We start from the raw sequence: 20,533 nt of genomic DNA, 5'->3' as shown, positions 1-20,533 counted from the left end.
GCCTGTATTCCTTTGGAAAATTAGCGATATTTCTGCGTTTGAAATTCTGCTATAATATATCAGAAAATTAAGATGTTCAGTGTTCTTTTGTTATCTATACAGTAACATTCCTATTATCTTCAGGTTTTGGTTTACTTTCCAAGTAGATTTAGTTACCAGAATATTGAAAGGACAATGGGGATACCTGGGTGGCTCAATGGTTTGGCACCTGCCTTCGGCTTGGGGCGGGATCCTGGGGTCCCGGGATCGAGTCCCATGTCCCATGTCGGGCTCCCAGCATGGAGCCTGCTTCTCCCTCTGCCTGCGTCTCTACCTCCCTCTCTCTCTCTCTCTCTCTCTCTCTGTCTCTCATGAATGAATAAATAAAATCTTAAAAAAAAAGACGTAACCACAACCAAAGATTCTTTTATAGTAATGTTTATTTGGACTTTTAGTTAATATGCAGATGGAATAGTATTAATTTATTATTATTAAATTATAGTATTCTATATAATATCTGTCCAGACTTAGTGTTTTTATTTTTTTTTAAACAAACTCACTTTTTCCTTAGTTGGTCCAGCACTAAGTAAGGAGGAAAAAGAGTTGGAAAGGAGAAAAGAATTAAAGAAAATACGAGTAAAATATGGTTTGCAGGTAAGAGTGTTAAATATTGTTACATGTGTTAATTGTGCCTCTGGTTTTGAGTAAAAATGTCTTTAATCTGTATAGTCCATTTGATATATAAAAATAAGTTATTCAGAATGATTTTGAGATTTATGTAATTTTTGTTAGTTGGTTACTATTTACCTCAATAACTGTTGAGGCTGGAATAGAAAAATAATAATACCCAATATTCAAATAGTCATTTCTGGTTTTTAAAAAACGTGGATTAAAATGGTACCATTGAAGAACATTTTTGGAAGACAAAACTTATAAACCACATTAAGACAGTATAGTATTGGCATAAAGATGAATAAGTCAGGAGAACAAAATAATGAGTTGAGAAATAGATTGCACAGATAAATACATAGATGTAAGGGAAGGGTAATATGTATATGGCTTTCAACAAAGATGTAGAGGCAATTTGGTGGAGAAAGGATGGCCTTTTCCAACAAAGAATGCTGGAACATTTGGACAGCCATATGCAAAAACAAACAAAAGAACTTTGATCTATACCTTGTAACATGTATAAAAATGAACTCAAAATGGATCATAAATATAAATTTAAAACTTCATAAAGTTTCTAGAAGCAAACCTTTTTAAAAAAGTTAGATACAGGTTGTTTTTTAAAGATATCAAATACCAAAGCAGAATCCATAAAAGAGCAAAGTAATAAATAACACTTCCTCCAAAACTTCTGTTCTTCCAAGGACACTATTAAGAGAATGAAAAGATGTGGGGCGCCTGAGTGGCTCAGTTGGTTGAGCATCCTACTTTCAATCTCAGCTCAGGTCTTGATCAGGGTGGTGAGTTCAAGCCCCTCATTGGGCTCTACACTGAGCATAGAACCTACTTAAAAAGAGAATGAAAAGATAAGCCACAGACTTGGAAAAATATTTATAAATCCTGTATCTGACAAAAATCATAGATCTTATATCTGGACTTTATAAAGAAATCACAAAACTCATTAAGGAAGCAATTTATTTTTATTTATTTATTCATTTCTTATTTTTCAGAATTTTATTTAAATTCTAGTTAACATATGGTGTAATAATGGTTTCAGGAGTAGAATTTAGTGATTAACCTGGTATAACACCTAGTGCTTGTCCTAAGTGTCCTCCTTAATACCCAATACCTGTTTAACCCATTGCTTATCCACCTCCCTCTCTCAGCCCTCCATTTGTTCTGTTGTTGAGCCTCATATGGTTTACTTCTGTCTTTTCTTCCTTTCCATATAGTCATCTGCTTCATAAATTCCACATAAGTGAAATCATATGGTATTTTTATCTTTATCTGAGTTCACTTAGCATAATATACTCTAGTTCCATTCACGTCACTGCAAATGGGAAGATTTCATTATTTTTGACGGCTTAGTAATACTCCATTGTATATATCTACCACCTCTTCTTTATCCATTCATCTGTTGATGGATACTTGGGCTCTTTTCATAGTTCGACTATTGTTGGTAATGCTGCTATAAACATTGAGGGTACATGTATCCTTTCGAATCTGTATTTTTGTATCCTTTGGGTAAATACCTAGTAGTGCAATTGCTGGGTCATAAGGTAGTTCTATTTTTAACTTTTTGAGGAATCTCTATACCATTTTCCAGAGTGGCTGCACCAGTTTGCATTCCCACCAACAGTGTTAGAGGGTTTCCCTTTTCTGTACATCCTCACCATCTGTTGTTTCCTGTATTAATTTTAGTTGTTTGCACAGGTGGGAGGTGGTATCTCATTGTTTTGATTTGTAGTTCCCTGACGATAAGTGATGTTGAGCATCTTTTCATGTGTCTGTTAGCCATCTGGATTTCTGTTTTGGAAAAATGTCTATTCATGTCTTCTGTCCATTAATAAGAAAATAATTTAAAAGTGAACAAAAGATTTGAATAGACACTTCACCAATGCAGCTGTACAGATGGAAGCTAAACACATGAAAAGATGTCCAGTATTACCAGGGAATTGCAAATTAGAACTAGGTAAAAAGACAATCCCTGTCAAGTGTTGGTAGGCATGTGAAGGAATTAGAATTCTCATATACTTTTGGTGAGAATGTAAAGTGGTGCAATTGCTTGGGAAAATAGTAGTTTCCTTAAAAGTTAAATGTATGCCTGCCATGTGATTCACCTTTCTACGCCAAGGTATTTACACAAGAGAAATGAAACCATATGTTCATATGAAGACTTATAAACAAATGTTCGTGACAGCTTTTTTCTTTCTTTGGAAAACCTTTTTTTAAAAATTTTATTTTTTGTGATCAAAATGTAGTTACCATACAATGTTACATCAGTTTCAGATGGAAAGCATAGTGATTTAGTGATTTGATAATTCTATACATTACATGATCCTTACAATAAGTCTGTCACCATATAATGTTATTAAAATATTATAGACTATATTCCCTATGCTATAGTTTTTATCTGTGACTTATTTTATGACTGTAAGTTTGTACCTCCTTCACCTATTTTGTCCACCCTCCACCTCTCCACCCCTTTAACAGCTACCACCTTGTTTTCTGTATTCATAAGTCTGTTTCTAATTTTTGTTTGTTTTGTTTTTCAGATTCTATATATACAAGTGAAGTTACATTGCATTTTTCTGTCTGACTTAATTTCAATTAGCATACTAACTCTTGGTCCATCCATGTTCTCACAAAGGGCAAGATCTCATTATTTTTTATCACTGAGTAATAATCCGTTATACGTGTGCACACCACATCTTTATCCATTCATCTCTTGATGGACACAAGGGCTGCTTCCATATCTGAGCTATTGTAAATAATGCTCTGGTAAACATAGGAGTGCATATATCTTTTCAAATTAGTGTTTTCATTTTCTTTGGGCAAATACACACAGTAGTGGAATTCCTGGATCCTGTGGTATTTTCTTTTTTAAGTTTTTGAGGAACCTCCATTCTGTTTTCCATGTAGTTGCACTAATTTACGTTCTCACCAACAGTACCCAAGGATCCACTTTTCTCCACATCCTTACCAACACTTGTTTATTCTTGTCTTTTGCATACTACCTGCTCTCATCGGTGTGAAAGTGATATTTCATTATGGTATTAACAGCTTTTTTTCTAGTAACCAGAAATAGGAAAAAACTCACGTATCTATCATGAATGGATAAACAAATTATGGTAAATCTATATGGTCAAATACTCTTTAGCATAGAAAAAGCATGAGCTATTGATACAGGTTGGAACATGGATAATGATACAGGTTGGAATATGGATAAACCTCAAAATACTTATGCTGAGAGAAGCCATACATCAAGAGTATGCATTGTATACATCCATTTACATCAAAGTCTAGGAGAGGAAACTAACATATTGTGACAGAAAGATTAGTGAGTAGCCTGGGTACCAGAGAGGAAGGATGTAAGTTCGGCTCTGTAGGGATGGATTACAAAGAAGGATGAAGATACTTTTGTGGGAGATGCATATATTTACTGTCTTGATTGTGGTGATGGTTTCATAGATGTTTACAAATCTCAGAGGTAATTACATACTTTATATGTAGTTTATTATATATATATTTTAAAGATTTTATTTATTTATTCATGAGAGACATAGAGAGAGAGGCAGAGAGAGAGAGAGAGAAGTAGGGAGCCCGATGCAGGACTCAATCCTGGGTCCCCCGGATCACGCCCTGGGCCAGAGGCAGGCACTCAACCACTGAGCCACCCAGGCGTCCCTGTAGTTTATTATATCTTAATTATATCACAACAGTTTAAAAAAGGGTTACCATTTAGTCCTATCAGTAGACCAGGTAGGTAATTAATATCTCCAGTTTACATTTGAGAAACTAAGATCAGGGTCACTCAGCTGATAAATGACAGAATTAGATATGGAATCCAGGTGGTTTTTTTGGTTTATTTAAGTGATCTCTACAGCAAATGTGAGGCTTGAACTCACAATCCCGAGATCAAGAGTTGCATGCTTCTCTGACTGAGCCAGCCAGATGCCCCTGGAATCTAGTTCCTTTTTTTTTTAAAAGATTTATTTATTTATTTATTTATTCATTCATTCATTCATTCATTCATTCATTCATTCATGAGAGACACAGAAAGAGAGGCAGAGAGATAGAGGGAGAAGCAGGCTCGTAGGGACCCTGATACAGAACTCGATCCCCAAACCGGGATCACACCCTGAGCCAAAGGCAGACATTCAACCACTAAGCCACCCAAGCATCCCTGGACTCTAGAGTTCTTATGTGGATTTGTCCAGCAGTTTTTATGCTTCATGAAGATGTTGGAAAAATGCTGCCGAAGTAACATTTTTCTGTAAAATTGTATTTTTTGTGATTTTTCACACTACAAGTAATCATAATAGAAAAAATGTTGAGGGACTAATTTGGGAGGAAAATAGAAGATATTCAGGTGAGAAATGTTTTCTTAAAGTTTTAACTCATCTTTTGGAGGAAAGCCCATTAGGGTTGGTGGTTCTTTATTTTCTTCTCCGTTTAAGATACAAATTAAGTAAAAACTTCTGTGGTACTTCCCGGAATTGTATTAGCATTCCCTAACATCTTTCAGTGAATGTCATAATTTATATAAAGATCAACAAGTCATAAAAAAGGGAAAGAGAAGCCTTCTCTGAAGCCCCAAGCTAAACTGACTACTTTCTTTTGGGCCACTGCTGCATCTTGTGCTTACTTTTCTTGTTGAACCAGTCAGATGGTAACATGTTGAAGGTCAGATGTGTCTATCTTCTGGGATTACAAGTTTCTCTGCATACACACTTGTTATTCAGTAAATATTTCTTGAGTGGCTGACTAATCCTATAAATGGAGTTACATTGAGGCAAAAAAACTATTATAATTTCCATAGTAGGAGAGTATCTGCCCTTTTCCATTTTTTTAAGCATTTTATACATTTTTCTCTCCTAAGGAATAACACCAAACTATTTTAGGTCTGTTGGAACTTTTAGTTTCTTAGAGAAAAGTAGATTTTTTGCCAAACTCAGGGGTTCTACATATTTCTTTGAATACTGGCAGTTCACAAGAATATGAGACACAGTATTAAGTCAAACTGTACTATATTTTCACTCTATTATTTTTTTATGATTACACATTACAATTTATATGTGATTTATCTTCTATATATGGTTTATGTTCTACAGTTTGAAGTAATATAAACATTTTAAAGGAGATAGAATGAGAATAGCATACTCTAGTATAATTATCTTAATTTATATCATGGTCTATTTTAATTTGTTGTTTTAATAGAGCCCACATTGAACCATATCTGCCAAGTAAAGCAAATATACAGACAGTACATTTTATTTATCACTTTAATTTTCTTCAATGAATATTTCATGTTTATAAAGAATACAGACTATGAAGATGAAAAGGCATTGAAGAATCCAAAATACAAAGATAGAGCTGGAAAACGGAGGGAGCAGATTGGAAGTGAAGGGACTTTCCAAAGAGATGATGCTCCTGCATCTGTTCATTTGTAAGTATTAAATTTTAATTGCTCAATACATTCTTTGTACCCTAATCACGTTTGTAGAGTGATAAGACTTATAGGACTATATATTCTGATAAGTAGCCTTTAAAGGAATGGTTCATAAAAGTATGGAAATACTGTATCTAAGTTACATTTTCCTCTAATATTAGAATTCCATTCTCTATATACTTAGATATATGTACACATGCTAATGTTCTAGCCCACTTGAACGAACATTTTTCTTTTAAGAGAGCGCATGCAAGCAGGGGGAGGGAGAGGAAGAGGGAGATAATCTCAAGCAAGCTCCATGCTCAGTGCAGAGTTTGATGTGGGGCGCAATCTCACAACTCCCAAGATCATGACCTGAACTGAAATCTGGAGTCAGACACTTAACAAGCTGAGCCACCCAGGTGCCTCTGAGTGAACATATTTTTATATACTAGATATCTAGAATGTTGGACTAGTAAGAAATTAATAGGGACTGCTTTTTCTTTTGTTTTTTTGAGGGGGTGGGGGACTGCGATCTTTTTATAATTATTTCAGTATTCACCTATGTTCTTGTTGACTCTGAAATACTGTTTTTCTTTGATTCAGTTTTTTCCTTTTGGTAAAGTGGCACTGATAACATGAAAAATGTAATTTTGAGGCACATACAATATGACCATTTTTCTGCATTTAATTATATATTAGCTACATTTTTTTTCTCAGAATATAAATTCAGAGTTTAGTTAGAATTTTTTTGTGTAAGACTGACAACTAATCATAAACTTTGATTAGATGTATTTTATTAATTCTAAGATATACTACTTGGATAGAGTTTTAGTTAGGTATGACGGAAATTTTTTCTTAATGGTACATAAAACAACAGTGCATCTTATATTCGTCAGCTTTGATGAAATACAGCATTATGAATTAGATATACTAAGCAGCATGCCAAATTTTTTTCAAAACTTTTGATGTAATTACTGGAAAACATTGCATTAGAGTTAAATTAGAAGGCATAAATAAAAAATGAAATACATTGGTCTGACACTGCTTGGCTTATTATTGAAGAGCTAATTTAACATTTTTAGAACTGAAAATACAGGGTGATGGAACATAAAATATCCTTAAAATAGCAGAACATAAAATCTAGAACAAAATGCAAATAGGGAATGAGAATTTTTATTTCATTTTATTTTTTATTGATGTATAACTTATATACAGAAAAGTGCACCAATAAAAGCATCAGTATCAATAATATATCATAAGATAAACCCATTGTAGAATACACACTCTTGGTGAAGAAATAGAAAATGATCAGTAACCCCCAGGAACCTACCCTCCCAGTGCCCCCTCTTGATCACTATTCTTGTGTCTTCCCAAAAGGCAACCCCTTTCCTGACTTCCAGTGGGAACAGATTAATTCAGTTTGTTTTTAATTTTAAATAAATGGAATAATTCAGTATTTATTTTGTGTCTATAATCTTTTCATACAACATTATTTTGTTTGGTATGTGGGACCCAGGAAATTTAACAAAAATCCCCTACCCCTGGACAAGCAGAGCAGGACTGACTCCATTTTGTGCTGTACCCACCTTGTGCCGACCTGCTTAGGGCACTGCCCCACCGTAGTCAAGCCCAGGGCACACCCTAATCGGAAATCGGCTCAGTGATAGGCCAGTTCAAATGGATACTTTAGGGTAAAATGTAATTCAATCGGCCACCTGCAAGTGGACCAGCATGACTGTGCAACTTTCTGCGTATCCCATTGGCCACTGGCCCCTATAAAGTTGCTACGCCTCTTAGTCTCGGGGTCAAAGTCCCTGCTCCGCTGTGTCGGGTATACTTGGACCCAGGCCCAAGCTTGTAAATAAACCCTTGTGTGTTTGCATCAGTATCGGCTCCTCGGTGGTTTCTCGGATTCGCAATCTCGGGCAAAACAGGTATATTTTATTTTCAGTGCTGTATAATAATCTCTTACGTGAATGTGCCACAGTTTATTTATACATTTACCATTGATAGATATCTGGGTTATTTCCAGCTTGTAGATATTATAAGATTTGCTGCAGAAACATTCTTGCATGTGTCACTGGTGCAATAAAATGTGCTTTTCTATTAAGTAGTATATGTAGGAGAATTTGTGTATCTTTATTAGGTAATGACGGTTTTCTATATACTTTTGATTAATTTATTGTAAATGTAACCTACATAGTCTTTTAGAAATCAATTATCACTTCAATTTTCTTTAAAGTGAAATTACTGATAGCAACAAAGGTCGGAAGATGTTGGAGAAGATGGGCTGGAAAAAAGGAGAGGGCCTAGGGAAGGACGGTGGAGGAATGAAAATTCCGGTAAGACATGTTTTCTTTCGTTCTTTATTCTTACAGCAAATGTATTTACTGTTTACCTTATGTGCCAGGAATATGGTATTAAACACAGGCGGACATGATTACGTCTGTGTGACATTCACAATTACCAAATATACATATATGTGGTAATATATATACATAATATGTGGGAAATACACACACATATATATATATGCATTGTTTTGTGGGGGTTTTTTGTTTTTGTTTTTTTTAAAGATTTACTCATTTAAGAGAGAGTGAGCAAGAGCTTAAGCAGGAGGAGGAGCAGAGGGAAAGGGAGACCAGCAGACTCCTCGCTGAGCAGGGAGCCTGACGATGTGGGGCTCTATCCCATGACCTTGGTTATGACCAGAGCCAAAATCAAGAGTTCGATGTTTAAGCCACTGAACCACCTAGGCGCCCCATGCATTGTTTTGTTTTTAACATTTTTTGGAAGGCTCTTAACATTTTTTTCCTTCGTTGAAGCTAGGATAATAAATGCCATTTCTTGAGCCTGAGGTTCTTCTGTTTCTTTTAGTTGTTATTAATAATTTCCATGCTATATCTGGTACTAAATATTGCAAGAACAATCACAGTGTTATTTTATTTTTTAAACACTTCATTTATTTGAGAGAGAGAGAGAGCATGAGTGGAGGGTGGGCAGAGGGGGAGGGAGAAGCAGACTTCCTGCTGAGCAGGGAGCCTGACTTGGGGCTCGATCTCAGGACCCTGAGATCATGACCCAAGCCAAAGGAAGACGCTCAACAGACTGAGCGACCCAGGAGTCCCATTTTTTTTTTTAAGATTTTATTTATTTATTTTAGTGAGAGTGCACGTGCACACATGTGTGCCGGGGATGAACAGAGGGAGAGGAAGAAAGAGAATCTCAAGCAAAGTCCTCACCAAGTATGTAGCCCTGTGTGGGGCTTGATTTGAGAACCACGAGGTCATGACCTGAGCCAAAATCAAGAGTCAGATGCTTAACCAACTGAGCCATCCAGGGAGACTTTACAAACAGGCAGATTCTGTATTAGCTGGATAATCCATTTTAGATTTAAGAATCAGGTCATGTAACAAGCAGTAGAGGAAGGAATAATGTCTGGAAAACGATACAGTGGTTAATTCTTTAGTCTCCATGGTTCATCAGAGGTTTAGATTATCTTTTACAAAAACCTTACAAACTAACATGATTAAAGAACTTTCTTGATAATCACCTAATACCTAAGTAATAATGAATGGATCAATGTGAGGTTTAATGTGAATTTTCTTTCTTACTGAGGTATAGTGAGAAGAACATGGGTTTTATAGTCAAATCTACAAAATAGAATTACTTTGTTAGAATAGGTGCTCTGTCACTTACTAGTTGTGTGACTTAGAGCAGGTTTAGACTTCAGTTTTCATAGTAAAAATGGAGATTATAAAAACTGTTTTCTAAGGGAGATCATGAAGGTAAAGCTCCTAGTATGGTGCCCAACATACAGTTGGCATTCAGTTACTGGTAACTTTTAATGGTTCTTAAAATAATGAGAAGTCTTCCCCCACTTATTATGAAAATAATCAAATTCTCTTTATGATTCTTTTTTTTTCCTTAGGATTGACTTATTTTACTTATTTTTTTTTTTAAGGATTTTATTTATTTGAGAGAGAATAAGAGAGAGAGCACATGAACAGGGGGAGGGACAGAGGAAGAAACAGGCTCCCTGCTGTGCAGGGAGCCAGACATGGGGCTGGAACCCTGGGAGACCCTGGAATCATGACCTGAGCCAAAGGCAGACGCCCAACCCACTCAGCCACCCAGGCGCCCCTGATTTATTTATTTTAGAGCGTGTGTGTGTACATGCTTTGTGTCTCACAAAGCTTGATGCAGGGCTCAGTCCCATGACCCATGAGATCATAACCTGAACCAAAACCAGGAGTTGGTTGCTTAACTGACTGAGCCACTCAGGCACCCCTGTCTTTATGACTTAATGTTTAATCTACCCTTTCACTTTCTTAGGCAAGGCTAGGGCAGCATTAGATTTAAGTATGTACATTGCCTTTTCTTCTGGTTAGGGTGGGCAACCTCTGCGGCATCTCAGTGAAATTCGGTGATCACTATTTAGAGTATATTGTTCTCTGTACAGTCAGCTATACTTATGGATAGACAAGACAATGTAGAAGGATGACTTGAAGTTTTGTGTATAATCATATGTATTCCTGCATGTATTCGATGGATTTGACAGGTTTTTCTTTTACATCAATCTTTCTAAATCAAAGAGTGAAAGTACCAGGTTGGATACAGCAAATTTCAATGTATTTAGTTTCTACAGTAAGTTTTCTGCTTAACTTTTGGTAACAGATCCAGCTTCAGCTTCGGCGAACACATGCAGGCTTGGGGACCGGCAAACCATCCTCGATTGAAGATGTTCACCTTCTCCAAAACAAGAGCAAAAAGAACTGGGAGAAAGCGCGAGAGAGGTTTGCTGAAAACTTCACAGAAGCTAAATCTCAAAAAGATGTCCCAGGGACCGTCCCTTGGGTCAAAGGGACCATAGAGTGAAGGTCAGTCATAGAACACAATTCAAGCTTTTTTTAAAAAAGAGTTTGGAAACTCGTATTTTATTGCAGAACTTTTCCCTCCGAAGGGTCTGTGGCCTGAGGGAACTGTATTACAATATACCCCCTCATGATTCTGAAATGTGTAATAAACTGGTTTGCAGCTTTTAAAAAAAACATTTTTTTAATAATAATAATTGAATTAGGTTATGCTGTGAGCAGACTAAAGTTCACAGGGCACGGCTGAGCTTATCAAACTTTGTTATTTTTATCTTGTTTATAAGACCTATATAGGCAAATTTCATATAACCAGTAATGATTTAAATGTACATTTGTCTGTGTCTTCATATATTCATTATTATAAGATATACAAGAGAAACATCAAAATTTATAAAAACAAGTCTGATTAAATGCATCCTTGTTTATGTCTTTAGAACTTAGATAAAAAATCTTGAGAAAACAGGGATAGTGGTGCATAACTTTTATTATTCTTGAAATATTCTAAGTACTATTACTGAAGAACTAATGAATAAGTGATATATTATGGAAAATTAGTCTTTCATTGTTTTCTTCTGTGAAGAATTTGTTGATTTGTACTATATATTAAGCATTTACATCTGGTTTGTTTTATAGCTGAAATATTTAGATATGAGCAATTGAGTACAGTATTGAAATATTCCATGTGCTGGCATTTATAGTTTTGATAAATCCCATTGCTGGCAATGGAGTTGTGCCAGAGAAATCTGATTTCTACTGCAAGAGGATTGCCTAGCCAAGGCCTCAAACACAAAGATATTTATTGAAAATGTCTTCAAATGCAATAAAACCATTATAATTATAACATCAAAAAGAGTGATTCATTGAACCAATGTTTTAAGCATATTGGTCTGCTTTGAACTCAGGACCAGCCAGAATTTTCCTTAAATTGGCAGAGCAGTAACAGTAGCATTACTTTAAATATTGGAGAACTGCAGTGCAGCTTTCTGAGTGCAGATGTCACTACTCTGCCGGTTATCACTGTTCTCTTCCTTTTTTTTGAACTTTTTTCTTAGCTTTTTGCAGGGAAATTATGCTGGAACTGACTTTTTTTTCTGGCAGTGAATATAAGCTATCGCTCCGTCATCTACTATAAAGAAATGTCTTTAAGGTTGAGAAATAGTAAAAGAAAATTTTGAAAAAAATTATACAATGAGGAAGACAATTCAGAAATAAAGGCTACTTGTTGGAATTTCTACTCTGAATGGTTTGGAGTACTTAGGAAGAAAAGGGGTGGTGGGGAAAGAAAGATAAGTTTAGTACTAAAGATAAGACATATGACCAGATTGTCAAGACCCTTAAAGTCTAAGCTGGGATAATCAGAGGCCCTATAATTCCAAAACTGCAAAAAGTAATTTTCTGTATCCTTCATAGCCACCTACACACCCTAACACTTCTATATGTACATTAGACTTGAAGGCAACAGAAGTGTTCTGCGTTTTTTTTTTGTTTTTTTGTTTTTTTTTTCTGCTTTAGAATGAAATGTAGTCATTTACATGTGGTTCTAGTACTGGTGCCCTGTATATAGATAACAATATAGGAGGCCCAAATTAGAATTGTGGTAGATTTCATTCACTGAGTAAAGTATACAACTGTGTATATAATATTTCCCATTTTTATTATTAGATTGTGGAAAACTTTTTCATTGCTTTCTTTTGTTAAGAAAATGGAGACTTGAAAATGGTGATAAAAATTGAAATATATGTGATATTTGCATTATTAAAAAACCCTTTGCAGATCTAAAGTCTCAGGGCTATACTCTATGGTGGTTAAAGGACTGAATAATGTCTGGGTCTATTTCCATTTGTGAAATAAGAATAGTATTTATCTCTCATGTCTGTTTTGAGTAGAAAATGAGAAAATGTATATAAAAGCACTTTGTAAACTGTAAAAGTAGTACAGAGATGTGAGCTTCTATTTGTTTAGAAGCAGAGGTGTGAATTATGTACAATTTGGATTACACATAAAATTGTTTTGTGTCTCATATTTTAAATAATTTATCAACACAGTATAAATTTACTATTGTGGTAACCTTTTTGAGTTTATTTTTAAGTGGAGCTACAGGTTGCTGAATTTTAGGAAATCTAATGTCTTTCATTTTTGCCAAAGCATGAGAAGCTGCCAAAATTTGAGTATGGAAGAAACCATCATTAGAGTAAAATAACAAATTGTTTCTAGGATTAAATAGCTAGGTAGCACTGTTTATCAAAAAGGATTTTTCTCCCTGGTTTTATTTTTTTTTTAAGATTTTATTTATGCATGCATGCACCAGCGGGAGGTGGGGCAGAGGGAAAGGAAGAGGGATGGTGTAGAGCCTGATGTGGTGTCGACCCCAGGGCCCACAGATCACAACCCAAGCTGAAGTCTGACACCCAACTTGAGCCACCCAGATGCTGCACCACTGCCCCCCTCCCCACTTTTAAAAGTTTTTACTTCTGATGATTTATTTTTATTTTAGTTGTGAACTTATGAAAATTAATGGCTCACCCAAATCAAACACCTTCCAACTTTTTGTGTAAGAGATTATGTCTTAATTTGGTACATTTTCTAAGAGCACCCAAAAGAAGATCGAAATCTCAAACAAGGGAAAGCAAGCGGTGTCAGAGATTATATAGAAAGGCTGTCCCATCAGGTTGTGGGACAGAGGGATGTACTTGGTAGGGAGCCAGCAGGCGTTTCTGGACCCAAGACTTAAAGGTGTTCTCAGTGTTTCCCTATCATCTTGTTTTAAGTGTGCTTCTTATTTTTGTAGAGCATCACTTATATCTCTGCTCTGAATCTTTAATCCAAAACACTTCGTCTTACTCTTTTACACTTTAAGGTGGCAATCTATATTTGAATTCTATAAAATGAGTTAGTGTTTCTGTGTTTGTCTATGTGTATCAGAGCCCAGGCTTTCTCTCTGCCTTTCTGTTTTTACTAATCATGGTGTTGATTTATGGCCTTATAGTTGCAAATGACTTGAAACTCTTGTCATTATATTCATGTCCAAAAAGGAAAGAAAAGGAAAAAAGACAGCAGTATTTGTGTTAGTTCTGTTTTGGCAGGAAAGCAGGAGCTTACTTAGAAACTCTGATAGCAAACTTCTCCTTAGGGTCCTTAACATGACTACCCATCACTGCAAGGGAAGTTGAAAAGGTGGGCAACAGTATGGTTTCACTTAGCTTAAGCCCATCATGAGCCATCACCTGAGGCTGAGCATGTTGCTTTTGGAACAAAATCAGGGTTTAGTGAATAATGCAGAAAGGGAATAGTGATATAGTGAATAGTGAATGGACAGGTAACTGGGTGCCAGATAAGCCAATTCTCTATCCCTGGGAATTCTGTGGGATTGGTTAAATTGTTTTGCAGTCCTACCGTGAAATACTTTGAAGCCATTCAGATGTGTAAGTTAGAATTATCAAATTCTGATAATGAATATTTTCACTACATTACGGACTTTAGAAAGCAGATTGTAGAGGGGTACCTGGGTGGCTCAGTGGTTGAGCGTCTGCCTTTGGCTTAGGGCATGATCCCGAGGTCCTGGGATCGAGTCCCACGTTGAATCCCACGTCAGGCTCCCTGCAGGGAGCCTGCTTCTCCCTCTGCCTATGTCTCTGCCTCTCTCTGGGTCTCTCATGAATGAATAAATAAAATCTTTAAAAAAAAAAAAACAGATTGTAGAAAATTGTGTATAGCCTGATCTCATTTTTAAAAACATAAGGGTATACATCAAATTTTTAATACTAATTGTTGAAGCGAGCAGACTTTCACATTTTATTATTTATATATGTGACCTTTGAAGCAGATATAATTGTGTACTTACCTATGTGTACTCATACACAATTATAATAGGTAGGAATACAACACTTAGAAATGGAGAGGCCTTCAGGGCTCAGCCCCAGGCATTTACCTCACTCTTGTGGGTCCCATTTCATTTACCATTTATATACCCACGACTTAGCCAGGATACATATCCAACTCAGTCACCTTAAATGAAGCTTATTTAAGACTGAATCCATAGTCTTCTCCAAAGTAGGTCTTTTCCAGTTTGTTCTCTCGGCTGGCAGCACCATCTATCCAATTGTGGAAGCTAGAACCTAGGAGTCAGCCTCTATTTCATACACTTACCCTCCATCCCCTCCCCCAATTTCCCATATAGTAAATCAGTTAGCTGTCAACACCCACCCTAGACTATTCTACTGACTTCCCAGCTGGTCTCCACTGCAGTCATCTTGCCCTCCATCCAGTCCATCCTCCATACTGCAGACATAGTGTCTTCACAGCTTCTCTTTCATCACTTCCTATTTAAATCATCCTGTGGCTTCCTAGTACTCCGAGGACAGAAAACCAAATCCTGGCCCTACCTGGTCTAGCCACAGCCAGCTTTTCCCATCCTGCCTTTTATCACTCCCGCTTCCTGTCAGCACGCTGGCCTGTTTTTTTCAGTTCTTCAAATATGCTACACCATCTCTCACTCTAGGGCCACTTAACTTCTGTTATGTCTGCATTGCTCTTCTGTACCCTTGTACCTGGGTAACTGACATTTAGATCTCTGCTAATTGATGCTCCTCAGGGATGCCTCCCTTGTACCCTAAAATGATTGATTGCCCTTGATAAATGTTCTTAAAAGTCTATATTTGTTTCATTTAGACTATTTACTTTGGTTCACAGATGTTAATTAATTTGATTAGTAGAACATTTTGTCTAGACTTTAAGTTTTGTGTGGGCAAGACCATGGATTTTCTTTCAACCATATTCCTAGTGCCTAGTACCATGACTGGCTTATACGCTTACAGGCAAGCAGTGAAAAATAAAGGTGGTTTGGGGAGTTTCAAGTGGCTTGATACATATGGGATTTTGTGTAACTTAGGAAATGTGGAAGGAACTGAGGCTACATGGAGCATGTGAAATCATGGTTTTCAAACCATTTTGACCATGGTCCTGTTAAGAAATGCAGTTTATATGATGACTCAGTACGTGTGTTGTATATGCATTTATAACAGATTTTATTTTTATTTTTTTAAAAATTTTATTAGAGCAGAAGGAGGAGCAGAGGGAGAGGGACAAGAGACTCCATGATCAGCACTGAGCCAAATGTGGGGCACGATCCCAGGACCCCCGAGATCATGACCCAGCCCGAGACCAAGAGTCAGTCGGTCACTTAACCGACTTAGCCACCCAGGTGCCCCTATAACAGGTTTTATATACCAATGCTTAGCTGTTAGTTCATTGATATATTCTTTGTTTCTGTTGTCCGAATCACTGATTCCAACCACTAACTTGATTTCATAATCTCCTGATGGGTTGTGTCCTACAGTTAGAAACACCCAGATTTAAAGCTTTGGTTTTCAGGGTTTGACAGAACCTAGGTAGGTCATTGCCATAAAAGAGCTGCAGGTGTCTGTGTATGAATGAGTGAATGAGTAATTGGTGGGAAGGGGTTAGGATACCAAACTGGTGACTCTAGTTCTCATGCTGGTAACAGAATTGGTCTACAATGACCTGGTTTTTAATTCAAGCTTCCAGATAGCTCGCATACGGAGAAAGGGCTTCACTGCTTAACGGCGAGCTGGTGGCAAGGGGAACTGAACCACATACCTATTGCTATTCTCAAGTACTGTGTTCAGAAATTTAGATTGGGGCACCTGGGTGGTTCAGTCAGTAGAGCATGCAACTCTGGCTCTCCAGATTGGAAGTTCAAGCCCCACATTGGGTGTGGAGCCTACTTTAAAAACTAATAATAAAAAGATTTGGATTTTATGTCTTCTACAGTGAGGAATTCCTGAAGGATTTTAAGCAGTAAAGTGTTCTCATTAGATTGCTTTATAGCAAAATAACTGTGACTGAGTGGAGGCTAACAGATCTCCTTGAGGCCTTTTTCCATTTATCATATACTTAGCACTTACTGAGCTGTGCAGACCTGTGAAGGCAGGGACCTTTTTGGTCTTATTCAGTGTTGTATCTTCAGTACCTATCACAGCATTGGATGTTTAGGAGGTGCTCAATGAGTAGGTGTTGGTAGGATGGATGGAACACATATTTGTGGTATGTCTGACACTGTGCTAAGCACCTAACATACATTATTTTCTTTATTCTTTTCAGCATTTTATGCATTAGAAAACTGAGGTTTGGAGAGGTTTTTATTTTGCTCAAAATCAAAAAGTCTCTGTGGCAGAGTGGCAGAGGTAGGGTAAATCTTGATTCTTTTCATCCCAGTGCACTGTTAGGAGCACAGGTTAGGGCGGCGGCTGATCTGGATTAATATTAGAGCTCTACCGCTCCTGAGCTGAGCAATGTTTAGAAATTTATTTAAGCCTCTATGCCTTAATGTCTTTATGGAGTTATTGGAAAGTTTAAATGAAATAAGGCCTGTGTGGTACTGAATACAATAAATCCTCAAATATTAGCAGTTTAATTAGTATTATTATGCCATGCTACCAATAGCCAAGGATATAGTTGTAGGAGTAGCATCCTGGAGTTGTTTTGGTGGTTATTGAAGTCAAAAGAAGGGTGAAGGGGTGGGGTGAGTAAGTGCATGTGTCATCTTTATTCCTTCAGGTGATGATAGGAGGTACACTTACGAAGTACTGCAGAATGAGCAGGAGACTAGTAGATGATAGACCGTGAGAAAGGGTAGAAAGTGTTGTAAGTGACCCTTTGAGGTCTTCCTTAAAGAAGGGGTGATTCTACATGACTTAGGAAATGAAGCCATCTGGAGAAAATGATAGGGACATCCAACAGGTCCACCCTAGTCTCAGTACACTGTAGTAGCAGGAGAACTATAGGAAGAATTTCAAAAGAGACTAGATTTCAGACAGTAAAATCTTTGAACAGCATATATTCACTTAGCAGGTAGCCTTGAGGCGCTTAAGAAAGCCTGGGCACTATGCTAGGCACTCAGGATACAGTAGTAAATAGGACAAGATTCCCTGTAATCTTGGAGCTTACATTTATTTTTAGATAGTATTTGTAGAATGTAGAGGCCAAGTAGTCACATGAAGGCCTTGATAGTTCCAGAGTATTAATCCAAAACAGTTTCTGCAAAGAAACAAAACAAAACAAAACAGTTTCTGCTCATTTCAAAGTTTTGACAAAAGCCAAAGTTCTCAGGGTGGAGGGGGAAGGAAAAATTTGTGTTTTTCAAATGTTTTCACATCTGTCCCTAAACCAGGTCTTTTTAGGGGAATCCTATAAAGATTCCCCTAAAGTCCTATAAAGAATCTTCTAAAATCCTATAAGTAATTCCCATAAAGAATCCTCTGCCTTCAAGAAAATTGTTTTCAGGGTTTTGGAATGTAGACAACAACAAAACCTTACTGAGGCTGCAGCCCCTCATTCAGTTATGTATTTCCACTAGTTACCTGTGAATTGCAGTGACTGCCTGCTCAAACACTAGGTTCTGTGGTTCTGAGTCTGAACAATGGATCATTGAAATACCAAAAAAGAGAAAGAAAAAGAAAAGCAACATGAATCAGGTCATGGAAATTGGAATTGATGGAGAACATGTAGATCAGAAAGTCCCTGGAGAATGAGAAGCAGACACACTTGAGGAAGTTAATGTGATGGAGGCAAACAGTGACTCCCACCTGCTTGAGTAAGAATGACTTTTCAGAAATTCTTCCAACAAAAAGCTAGCTTTTTTCATATGTATTAATATGCCATGGTATTTCATTGTCCAAAAAAGCAAAAGATAGGGAGAAGTTGGTGGAATATTACTTAATGTATTTAAACATGTGAGTGTGTTACGTAGCCTTCAATTACTAGTAGACTGCAGAGGCCAGGAAGGTTGCCAACTCACTCATCTGATCATTACTTATCTTGACCAAAGGCCCAGGAGAATACATACTGAAATAATAAAGCTTTCATTAGCATTTAATGCTTTTCCTTAAAGCCTTTATTTTAATACTATGAAATAAGATTTCAGACAATGTCATAATTACGATTTTCATAAAAAGAAACATTTAATACTATTTAAATATGTAATGACTCCCAGTGCTATCTGAATTAATTCACATCATAAACCCACTAAAGTGGGCTTTAATGTCTACTATGACCATGCTACCTTTACTTAACCTTAATATATAACACTATCAAGGCCAATTTATGAGCTGCACCAAAATAATTACTGATTTATTAGAATTGCATCTTATTAACCAAAAATGTTAACCTGGTTAATCATCTACCATATTTACTAGACTGGGCTCTGAATAACTGGCAGCTCTTTTCAAAACTCAAAATTTCCTGGAAAGATGAGTATTTGCCAACTTAAGGATGTTTTTAAGAATGTGCCAGAGTCTCCAAGAGCTACTCTAGAAGAGGAGTCCCAGAGATGTTTTAAGCATGGAAGCATTTTTGGAATAACTATTTAGTCTTTCAGGGTAACTATTTTGAATGGAAAAGTACTTAGATGGATAGGTTTTGATATATTTACTTGTAATTTTGGTCAAACTACTTCATAGTCACAAGTCCTAAAGAATTTTGACTGGACTAGCTCATTTGAGAACTCAGATATATATCATGAAGGAAAATGGCTTGGCAAACCTTTGTTTCTTACAAGCAGCTACTCTCAGGAATCATCCCAGCGAACCTACTCTTTCTGAGATTCTTTGGTTTGTTTTTGAGCTCCCATTTAGATAAGTTAGAGAAAAAGAAAAAAGTTATAGTTACTGAGTTTAAACTGTATGTCAGAATTTACCCCAAATATTTTACTCATCATAACAACCCTGTAAGATACACATTATCCCCATTTTACTGATGAGGAAACTTTTAGATAAAGTGGTTGCTAAGGTGACATGAATGTACATGGTTGGAAGCCTAGATCTTTTAAAAAATATTTCAACATGTTTATTAATGATCATATGTTTAGTACTCGCTTTTTTGGAGGAAGCTTAAATTTTAAGTCCTGACTCCAAAGGCTTAACAACTCACACATCACCACTTAACCTTTCTAGTCCATCAGATCCTAGGTAGTACACAGATATTTAAATAGTTCTCAACACTATGGAGGCCTCCAATTTCCATCCCCAGAGGCATCCTTCACATCCATCTGGCAGGTACCTGTTTCAGAAAAGTCTGAGCACTCTCTGCACAGATTTACAAAGGCGGAGGGAGATTAGGACACCCATTAAAATATTGGATGGGGAATAGGGGCTCTCCATCAAGCACCTTGCCTTTCTCACATACCCCCAAACCTAAGCCAGGCAGGATAATGGAGTGTGGTAGGCAGATAATAGATCCCCTATCCTTGCCCCCCACCAAATGTCTATGTCCTAATCCCTGGAAACTATCAATATATTATCTGGCAGGGAAGAATTAAAGCTGCAGATAGAACTAGGTTGCTAACCAACTGACCATACAATAAGGAAGAGGGTCCATTAAATGTGGAAGAGGGTAGCAGAGTGATGCAATGGGAGACGTACTGCTCGGTGCTCATCTGGATATGGAGCCTTTTTTTTTTTTTAATTTTTATTTATTTATGATAGTCACAGAGAGAGAGAGAGAGGCAGAGACACAGGCAGAGGGAGAAGCAGGCTCCATGCACCGCGAGCCTGATGTGGGATTT

At 36.8% G+C, this 20,533-nt stretch overlaps 1 protein-coding gene across 3 annotated transcripts in view; it reads left to right on the top strand.

Moving 5' to 3' along the window:
• Positions 1–20,533, top strand: part of AGGF1 (angiogenic factor with G-patch and FHA domains 1) — a 46,381-nt gene that overhangs the window by 23,263 nt on the left and 2,585 nt on the right. For 2 of the 3 annotated variants that reach the window (XM_072794422.1, XM_072794402.1), the window contains exons 11-14: positions 551–633; positions 5,967–6,094; positions 8,322–8,421; positions 10,757–13,020. In XM_072794422.1, the coding sequence (XP_072650523.1) occupies positions 551–633; positions 5,967–6,094; positions 8,322–8,421; positions 10,757–10,957 (512 nt within the window). In that variant the 3' untranslated portion in view covers positions 10,958–13,020. Of the gene's footprint in view, positions 1–550; positions 634–5,966; positions 6,095–8,321; positions 8,422–10,756; positions 13,021–20,533 lie in introns of those variants that run through there. The other variant, XM_072794412.1, reaches the window with a different exon arrangement.

Source organism: Canis lupus, chromosome 2, assembly GCF_048164855.1.
Source record: "Canis lupus baileyi chromosome 2, mCanLup2.hap1, whole genome shotgun sequence".
Classification (NCBI taxonomy): Eukaryota; Metazoa; Chordata; class Mammalia; order Carnivora; family Canidae; genus Canis; species Canis lupus.
The sequence above is the reverse complement of the archived record's forward strand: the minus strand, read 5'-3'. Positions and strand labels throughout refer to the sequence as shown.